The 10,663-nt window shown below is 43.6% G+C and overlaps 1 protein-coding gene across 3 annotated transcripts in view; it reads right to left on the bottom strand.

Annotated features, from left to right (window-relative positions):
- Positions 1-3,392: 3,392 nt before the first annotated feature.
- The window catches only part of TRPM8 (transient receptor potential cation channel subfamily M member 8), a 72,677-nt gene continuing 65,406 nt past the window's right edge, over positions 3,393-10,663 (bottom strand). For all 3 annotated transcript variants that reach the window (XM_079924401.1, XM_079924402.1, XM_079924404.1), the window contains 3 exons: positions 9,059-9,158; positions 7,947-7,980; positions 3,393-3,557 (listed from right to left, as the gene is read on the bottom strand). In XM_079924401.1, coding sequence (XP_079780527.1) covers positions 3,507-3,557; positions 7,947-7,980; positions 9,059-9,158 — 185 coding nt within the window. In that variant the 3' untranslated portion in view covers positions 3,393-3,506. The remainder of the gene's footprint in view (positions 3,558-7,946; positions 7,981-9,058; positions 9,159-10,663) is intronic.

Below are 10,663 nucleotides of genomic sequence, written 5' to 3'. Positions count from 1 at the left end.
AAATCAGATGCACCTCTGAGGATTTCATTTTTAGGTGCCTTTTCACATGGTTAGGAAGGGGATATTTCCTTCAAGTGGAGCTCCTGGTGAGTGTGAGACAGGAAGATGCTGTTTTATCACCTGCTTTAATGAATAAAAGCATAATGAGAAATGAAAATAGTTTCTCCTGATGAAAGGAGAGCCCTCTTGCTGCAGCACGTTTTTAGAACCTGACCTGACTGGGGAGACTTTTAACAATACGCCAGCTAATTAGTCACACTATACAAAAAAAAAAAAAAAAGGAAATAATGGAGAATCAATCGGAAATAAACAAAATAACAATACAGGAGGGAAATCATGACCAGGTTCCAGCTCCTAGGAGAGAGATTCTCTAATATGCATGGGTCAAAGGAGGAAGAGAGCAGGAAACAGGAAGACACAGTACAGTTTAAACTATCACCAGCAGGCTCTGGCCACTGAGACTCAGAAAGTAATAGCGCGGCCTTCAGCGGAAGCGAGCTGTAGGAGGTGCTCTTCCTTTACATCCATCTTTCGTGTGAAATCAGTAACACATTTTATCCTCAGACTGAGCACACTGGGGTGATTAAAACCATCGCTGTGCACCCAGGGGCCTGAACAATTCTCATTTAGACGAGAACAAAACTACTTGAATCTTTTCCATTTAGATGTCTGATACCACCTGTGAAAACAAAGGAAGAGCCCTGTGTTAAGAGTGATTTCCCACTTTCATTCTCAGGATGCGACGTGCTTCAAAATACATTGGTGATATACGGGTAACGGGTCCAAACGTACTACCAAAAATTGAGATTGCCTTTTGGTATTGAAGTAATTCCAAGACAATTTTTTCTCTTAAAGATGTGAGTTCTGACCAGTTTGCCAGTATGAACGGAATGACTCTGGCTGAATGGTTAAGACTCACCTCAAAGACCCAGAAAGTTTCCAAGTGCTTTATTTGCTGAACGATTGCTGATAAGTAAAGGGTGAGTTGATAAGAAAGTTAAGAACTACAATAATTTATCTAAATGAACTAGAATTTAACTGCAGCAAATACAAGAATCAATGGATTATTATGTAGGGATCGAAAAATTTCCAGTGCCCTCAGGGAAGTACTCCCCCACCCCCATCCCACCCCCATTCTCAGGGAAGGTATAAGGGTATGAGAAAACAAATAGCTTTCTCTCACCCTGGTTCTTACTTCCTTTCAAATTTAGTGTGGGAGAAAAGAAAATATATACACAAACGTCCCATCCCAAGTTACTGGATCAAAGGCTGACTTGAGATGGAAAACCCAGATGGGCAAATTGGCAAAGACCTGTCCCCAGATGTCCACTCCTGCCCTACTTCCACTGGTGCCAGCTCACACCCACTTAAGCTGGCATTCTCTTTCTTTGCCTCCACCCCCAGGAAAGATACACTCACCCTTCTAGAGAAAGAAGTATCAGAGAGACACTACAAGAATAATATTTCAGCAACATGTACCAGTGGGGAGAGGTAAGGGGAGAGGGCAACATAGGGATAAGGGATTAAAGGTACAAACTATTAGGTAGAAAATAAGCTACAAGGATATATTGTACAACACAGGGAATATAGCCAATATTTTATAATAACTATAAATAGAGTATAACCTTTAAAAATTGCAAATCACCATACTGTACACCTATATTATATAATATCGTACAGCAACTATACTTCAATTTAAAAAATCAAAAAATATATTTTAGCAGCATGTAGGTGGTTGCCTATAAAATTACATTTTCAGTGAACCTCTTAAGGATATGCCAAACAGATGACATCAAAAAAAGAAAATGGATCTTATATCCAGAAGTAAAAAGTATACCAACAAATTGGACATGCCAAATGCATTGTTTCTAAAGGTGCCCACTTGCACATGAAGTAACGTCCTTCTCCCGATTCATCTTCATTCACCAATTAATGAACTCTCCATATAGTAATAACAATTTAAGTTTAAGCAAAGAGTAAGTTGCTAAGAAACCAGTCTGTCTGCTTATTTTCCTCCTAGTCAACACTTTTGGAAAAAGAAGGAGAGATGAGGAGATTAGAGCTTTAAGAGATGGATGCGTAGAGCTCATTTTGAAACTTTTCTAATTATTACACCTCTAAGGGTTTTAAAAATCATTTTAAATTGTTTTGTCTCTTCCTAGTTGTTTTTTCTATATTTCAGTTCATTAAGCAAACAAAATAAATGCTTCAAAACTCGAATTATAATTTAAAGTATACTATTGTGTTCATGAAACACCGTGATGGAAGAGTTGAAATACATTCTTCCTAAATATACAAGGTTTGTTTTCTTGAGCAGCCTGGGAGACTATACCTGCCTTCCCAGAAAATAAATATGCAAATAAATATGCAAATGCAATATGCATCACCCTTGCTCTTACAAAGTCTTCCAGGATAGAGGGCTTGTAACATGATCTATAATTGTCAGAACTCAAGGAAAAGTATTGAGCTACCAGATATATTGAAAGGACCCTATCACAGTTACCCCTATAACACAGTCACCCTGTGAATAGAAATTCTGCAGTGTGAGGATTTATGCAAAGGCAAAAAGCAGCGTTTGAGCCTCATCAGGGTCTGAGCACAGTACTCTCAGCACTCAGAAGGCAGTCAGTAAACACAAAGGGAAGGGTCGAAACGAGGGAGGCTTAATTGTTTCCATTCCTTACCATTCACTTTCTCAAAAAATTCTAATCAAATGGATCGCTCACTGCTGTCTTCTCCTAGCTTTACAAGTCACTAACAACATTTTGTTTCAGCATTTGGACAGGTAATGGGAAAACATAATTAAAGCAAATGGTAAGATCATGGAGCAAAGCCTTGGCCTCAATTTTGTCTGTTAACTGTATTACATTTTTATTGTGCAAATGAGCTATTGCTAAAAACCGTGAAAGCCTTACTAAAACATTTCTGGTAGTAAAATGTGATCAACATGCATTTGACGATAGCAAATATTTAAAACAAACTAACCAAAGAACCCATTCATCTGTACATTCCTTATAGCAGTAAACATAAATGATGTATCAGGAGAATGAGGTACATGTCTGAGGCGTGGATCTGTAAAGATACCCATGATCTAGAGTTAAGTAAGAAAAAAAATAATACCAAGTCTTAGAATAGTGTGACCTTGATCCAATCAATGCCAAAATAGCTGTATAGTTTGGAAGTTTGTTTTTTGTTTTGTTTTTTTTTAAAGATCCAAAAGGATACTGTAACCTACTGCCAGCAGTGTTAACCTCAGGCCGGGGAGCAGACAGGGAAAGTAATGTGAGGGCGGCTTCTACCTGTTCTTTTCTATATACCTATACTGTTCGAATTTTTTACACCATGCCTTATTTTCAAATCTGATCATATGTGAAAGTAACTGAGAAAAGATCATGATTTTTGAATTAGTCTTAAAATATGTAAATTTTCAGAGCAAAAAAAAAAAAGCCATTAAAATTACTTACCTTGCTAGAATTAGATTTTTCTCCATTAGAGTCCATGCAATTTTATTTGATTTTATTAGCAATCTCTTTTAGAAGACCCTTGAGATCATTAAGCTTGAAAGGGGAAAAAATAAAACTGGTCTTAAGATCAATTTTCCAACTTTAAATTTTAAATGATGACTCTATGGCTCTTCTATGAAATAGATGTACTATATATAAAATAGGAAGTACGGTTCATGCCTGGAGTATGGCAGGCTCCAGGTGATATTTCAGACTCTGTCCATTACTAACTTTCTGAAATCATATCACAAGCAAATAATCATTAGCACCAATTAGGATTAGCTTTACTCAAATAAAAATCACTAGTGATTCCTCCATAGAAAGGATAGATTACAACGCAGAGAAGTAATATATAGAAATAAAAATGTTATATGTAACTAATAAAGTTATAAGGTACCAATAAAGTTTTGCTTTGATAAAAGTATAATATAATGAAAATAATGTGATACAATACTAATCAAGTTTTTGCAAGTAAAGTGTCTCCCCTCACACACACACACACACACACACACAAACAGTATAAGAAGCAAAACAATTTAAGTAAAAAGCAGGATAAAATTATTTTCAATACATGCATATTTCACAAGTTTTTACACAAGATGCATGAAGGTCACTTTCAATTACAAGCTATACTTTTACACTTAATAAAAGCTGCAGACATAACACAATCTCTGTATGATTGGTTTCCAACTTGCTGTATCACTCACTCAAGGAAAACTTTCTGTTTAACTTAGGCTTATTTCCAGTATTAACCTCTTCATTTAACTCTTTCTTTAAAAAGGACAAAAAGAAACCGTAAGGGCTAACGGCTGCCTAAAATAAAGAAGGCATAGTAAGATTCCTACTTACAGACTTAAGGTCAATGTGAATAACTTTGTTTTCTGGTGTAAGAATGAGACGGAGAAATTTTTTTTCACTGGAGGGGCTTTGGAGAGATTTCTGTATTGGTTGACAGTAAAAGGACTTTAGTGTGACGTTTAGTAGGATTTAAGACACCAAGAGCTTGCTCCAGAAACAAGTGGCCAACCCTAAAATTCTCCTTGGATAGAAAGGAGAGACTTTTTGTTGTTCAGAAGAGAAGGGGTAGAGGAAGGGGGAGGGGATAAAAAGGGGAGAGAGGGCAGGGGAGCAGGAGAGAAGCAGGGAGAGAGGCAGTGAAATCCTGTGGGTGGTGGCCCATGTCTCAGTGTTGTGTGGTTTGAGGTTTCCCTGGGATCTGCCCAAATTCAACTAAAACCTGCAAAAGGCATGGTGTAGGTGGACTTCTTGCAAAGGGGTGGAGCTCCACAGACAGGGAGATGCAGAGGGGGCTGGACCCACAGGCACTCCTCTGAGGACCCCACAGAGCCCTGGCTCACACGTGTGTGTGGACAGCCACCAACTGGGACTCCAGTCATCTGTGACACCCTTGGCACCACGCCCACAACCGTCATGCTCAGGTCCACTGTCCCCACCAGAGGGTCGCCCCGCCGCACCCAGACACGCACTGGCTGGGAGGCCCCCCTGGCCCCTGGGAGTCAGTTCAGCTGCCCCAGTTCCTGGATCTCTGGCTGACCTCCGACCCAGGCCCCGCTCTGCCCCATCCCCTTGCTGCCATCCTGCCTATGTCCTGCGTGCCCCAGAGCAGGGGCAGTGGTAAGTCTTGCAGAAGCTTGAGCCCAGCCCCAAGTGTACTTTCCATCGGCTCCCTCCAAAGCCACCTTAGTGAACCCACAAGTAAAACAACTCAACACAACAAACAAAAATAGACTGTTTTCTCTACACGCACACTTAGACAAGTCCCTGGCACCTCTATTCCCCAAACCAAACTGTTAAGCCCCTCTTATGTGGCCACTCTGACCGCTCAGAGGGATCTTTGAAAGGAATGTTCCCAGGTGCGTCCCCAGAGGCTTGCCCTGCATGGGAATAAAATCCAGCCCTAAAGAGGCCAGCAAGTTCCTGCCAAGGACGACCCAGCCTCCCCCTTCCTTCCTACTCGGTGTTCCCCTGGTCCACGCCACCTCTCTCCAGCTGCCCAGAACATTCCATGCATCTCTGGACTTAGGGCCTTCCCAGCTGCCGACCTTGCTCCCCGGTAATGCAGACACAGGCAGTCTGGGACATATGCCTGATATGGCTAAGAAAAGGGTTACCGCTATTGACTCCTACATAATTCAGCTGGAAAATGCTCCTACCCCCAAACCACTTAACAAGGGGTCCATTCATGAAATGAGGGGCCCATGTCTGCTTTGACAGCACTTAGCCCAATGCATGGCATATGGCAGGTGCTCAATAAGTATTACGAGCTGTGTAGCTTAGGTACCGATGCAGCAGACAATATATTTAAATATAAATATATGATGTAGAGAAAGTGACTAATCCTATAAGGCTTTATATTTCTTCTATATTACATATTATAGTCATCTAATATACATACTCAGTGTTAGAATACTATCCCCTATGCTTCCTTTCATGCATTCTAACATTTTTTAAATTTTTAAAAATATCCAGCATTTTTCTTTCCCCTCTTCACTGATGATAATCATGATATACATCCTGGCATGACTGTTTCTGTCCAGATACTCAACTCTAAGAACACAGGAGTCTTCCCCGCCCCTCAATTAAAAATCAGTACCAGTACATCAGGAGAGCAGCCGTAACGAGATATACTCCCGCGTGATGGCGTGTCTACAAAGATGGCTGCCACGTTTCTCCCTGTCCACGTGTCACTCCCACATCAAGAGGTGGAACGTGAACAGGGAGAGTCTACTGCTCCCCCACCTGGATCCCAGCCAGCCTGGGGCTGCTTTAATCAATAGATGCTGGTGGACGTGCTGTCATGCCAGGTCCAGGTCTCGCCTTTAGAAGCACTGGTGGCTTCTGCTTCTTCACGCTTGGAAGCCAGTCCCTATGGAAAAAGGGGAACTGCCCCGAGACCCCCAAGCCTCATGGATCAGAGATCACGTGGAAGAGAGAGGCCATGAGGAGGACCACTGAGGTGCCAGATCCTGGCCTCACCGCCAGCTGAATCCAGCCCCGTAAACCCAGCTGAGACCACCTGAAGCAGAAGAACTGCCCGGCTGAGCCCTTCCAAAACCCCTGACCCAGAAAAGCAAGAGTGAAATAAAATGGTTGTTTGAAGCCACTAAAACGTGGGGTTGTAGGGGCTTCCCTGGTGGCGCAGTGGTTGAGAGGGCACCTGCCAATGCGGGGGACACGGGTTCGTGCCCCGGTCCGGGAAGATCCCACATGCCGCGGAGCGGCTGGGCCCGTGAGCCGTGGCCGCTGAGCCTGCGCGTCCGGAGCCTGTGCTCCGCAACGGGAGAGGCCACAACAGTGAGAAGCCCGCGTACCGCAAAAAAATAATAATAATAAAATTTAAAAAATAAAAAAATGTGGGGTTGTTTGTTGCACAGCAATAGGGAACTAAAGCAAACTGTGATGGAAACATTCGACTGTCAGCACAGAACGTGCCGTCACCCTGAGTGGTTGAGTCCTACATATGGAGCAAGTAGCTCCAGGGGAGGCAAGGGGAGGAGGGAAGAGAAGAGGGAAGGCAGAGGCGGGGTGGGGGTAAGTAGGAAGGTACCAGGCTGCAGTCCACCGCCCTGCACGAGGCCAGAGTTCAGGAAGGGAGGCCCATGGCAACACGGCCTCAGATCTTTTAAATGCTGCTGGTAACCAACACGTAAATACATACACGAGAAATTGTGAACCGAATACATGATCATCTTAGAGCTCTGAGAAGAGCACCTTTTGTTCATTCATTCAATGTTCCTTGAGGCCCTACTATAGGCAAGGAATCGGGTGCTGGAGACCCTGCCACCCCTGATGGCGTATCGTCAAGCCGTGGAACTGCACAGCCCTGGAGAGGGTATGTGACTCTGTCACCCAGGACGCCATCCCCCAAATGCCATGGATATCACCTCCTCCTCAGACCCTAACAGGGAGCCGACATTTATGAATCGATTGTCATTTCTGCTGAACCAAATCCTAATTTCCAGCTACCCAGCTCAGGGTGGAGGTGGGCATACTCCCTCTACGTCTAATTCACGTGTGTATTCTCGCAGTCGCAATTCAAATGAAGTGGATGACAAATTAGAGTGGCAGCAAAGACTGGCATAGGGTCTCTAGGCTCCCAACCTGCTTTTCTGAGCCTTTCTGGTACTCCCTGCAAGCATCTTACACCTGACAGAAAAAGAAGGGGTCCTGGGGTAGACAGAGACAGTCGTGGAAATGGGACTGCAGGACTATTCCCGTGCGGGCTGGGAGTATCGGAGAAGCAATTCCATTCCAGCAGCCCGACTTTGTGCAGTGAATAAAGAAAGCTGAGTATAGAACAGGGTCACATCTATTTTTGTAAAACAATTAACTTCATCTATTTTTGTCACTGGCCTCTAGCTGAAAGCTCAAAGATAATGGAGATTTAAAAAAATAATTCCCAAACTATAAACAGAACTATACCTTTGTATCCAGCTGTCTAAAACGATGTCTCATTCTTCAAGGAAGTTAAAAAAAAGAGAGAGCGAGAACAGAGAGAGAGAGAGAGAGAGAAACAAAACGGGTTATTAGGCTCCATTTCGCCGTCTTTTAAAGCATAAAATACAGTTCATTTTCATCTTCAACTAAATCAACGTCACCTGCTTTTACCGCTTTTACTTTCTTCCTAATACCCAAGCGAAGCAGAATTCCACTCTCACCCCAGATGGAAGGACAGCAAATAGATGCTACCTTTGTTGATGGGGCGGTGGAAGATGACCTGTAAGGTCCGTTCCTTCCTTTCAAAACTAAGCTCTCCACGTCTAGGGATGGAGGAGAATGGAGGGCATCTGCTTTGTTACTCAAAGAGAAAAAGCATGCCTCACATCCCCTGCTCCCAATAGCTGTGTTGAACCTAACAAAGGGATTAGTTGTTCTTATGTTTACGCTTTCTTTGTTAGACTGAATTCTGAGGTGTGTTTGGAGCTCTCTGTAAGAGTGACTTCTGACCATTAACCCTGTTACCCCACTTTAAACACGAAGGGCACGCTCCAGGATGCCCTGCATCCCACATTCCTCATGGACCATCTAGGGAGACAGTGACTTAGCTAGTTCTATGGGATGTTTACAACAACGCCATGCGACTCATAAAGGGCGTTCAGAACTTCTCAGGGACAACTGTCTGTAAGAGATCAACCAAAGGGTTTGGCCATCTTCTAATCGCTTGCTTCTTCCTCACAGGGATACACGTGCAGACCCTGCAAGGTAACTTCTGTTCCCCACAATCCTTGGGTCTTCCTAGAATCCACCTCTGCAGCAGTGGCATAGGGACCCATGCTCTTGTCACCTGGTCCCACAGCCCTGCCCTTCAATCAGAAGGACAATCCGATGGCAGGTGGGTGGTTTTTGCCCTTCCTGAAAGGCTGACACACCCTTTTACGTGTGTCACCTTCAGTTGCCTGGGCCATATCCTTTTGGTGCCATTCCTCTCCGCCGCAAATTCCCTTTACAGAGTTTGCTCAGAGAAGCTGCCTGTGTTCAGTCAGCTTCTGTACACGAGGGGAGGCTCGCAGAGCAGGAATAACTGACTGACATACTCCTCTGATGTGTCGTGGGCTTTCGTGTTGATCTTGACAAGGTAATTTTCTTTCATGACACCCTCCCATGCCAGAGTCATGTTGTCTTCATTCTTGAAACCTTGAATAATGAGACAAAGAAAAACATTCAAGTTGCTTCCTTTGCCCCCTTTCCCGCCTAAATCGATACCTGCTAGGCATTTTGCCATGCTCTGGCACCAAGAGAAATAGATTTGTCCTGCACAGGCTGATATGACTAATGCTACTTACTGGTGAGAGCAGCAGACCCACGGAATATCAATGAAGGTCTTGGCAACAGTGAAGAATGGGAGCTTGCATGAAATAGGAACGCAATCTTCATTGCAACCAGAGATCCATCCACAGCCGGTCTGTGTGTCTTTGACTCAACAAAATCATTTCCCTAGTGAATTTGGTTCTCACATTTCTTATGTGTTCCTGTTCCTTTTTGATGACATCAAAATACTACTCTGGGGGCTTCCCTGGTGGCGCAGTGGTTTAGAGTCCGCCTGCCGATGCAGGGGACACGGGTTCGTGCCCCGGTCCGGGAAGATCCCACATGCCGCGGAGCGGCTGGGCCCGTGAGCCATGGCCGCTGAGCCTGCGCGTCCGGAGCCTGTACTCTGCAACGGGAGAGGCCACAACAGCGAGAGGCCCGCGTACCGCAAAAAAAAAAAAATACTACTCTGATCATTCAGGTGGATAATTACTGATGGATTGTCTATTCTCAACCTAACACGGGGGTAGAAAGTTTGGAGGAGAGGAAAATCATCCCTGGACCTCATTCCTACCCTCTTGAAATAGGCAGTCTGGGTGTAGACCTCAAGGCTAATTCTGATGTTTAGTTTTTTCCTCTCACCTAAGCCAGGTGTGCTGCAAAATTAGCCTGGGGAATGTTCCAGCAAGATTTTTAGTTCAATTTTTTTTTTTTTTTTACAGTGTCTTAACCTTTCAGATGGCAAGCAGACAAAGGAACAAATCAACCTGTCACCTGTGTTTCAGGTACTAGTGCAACGGACAGCAGTCCTCCACATGAATTCACGGGGAAAGAAAAGCACATACATTCACGCAAGTGTCCACTTGGAATAAATGTATCTCGTGTTTACTTTTCAATGTGTTCATCTACATGTTAGAGTTTAGGAACTGTTTTAAGATCTTCCTAGATATAAAAAGAATTAATTGGGAGTCAAAGACATACAGAAGTGGCAGGATGGAAGCAACTCCTATATAGCAAATAAAGATTTATTTTTAAACGGTGGTTATTCACTTTAGAAAATAATTCCTAACGGAATTTCTTTCAAGTGGATTTTTCCTAGCAAAGTCATCTCCAGTGTCTTTTCCTCAAACTAAATGTGTGTAGAAGCCCGATAGGAGTACTTAATAATCAATGGAAAGGACAGGCGCTCCTGAATTCAGGTGGCTAAAGAGGAAGAAGGACCAATGACCCAATGTCCAGCCTCTCTCACCGTCAAGGAAATGCTGATTGAAACGATGACGGAGCACTGTCACAACCAAACTGGAAAATTAGCAGAGGCTAAAATAATGACTGTACTCTCTGTTGGAGAAGATGTAAACAAACAGGTTTCCCACATAATGGGAAAATCTGTA

This window comes from Stenella coeruleoalba (genome assembly GCF_951394435.1).
Source record: "Stenella coeruleoalba genome assembly, chromosome: 6".
Lineage (NCBI taxonomy): Eukaryota > Metazoa > Chordata > Mammalia > Artiodactyla > Delphinidae > Stenella > Stenella coeruleoalba.
This window is presented reverse-complemented; position numbering and strand designations above follow the sequence as displayed.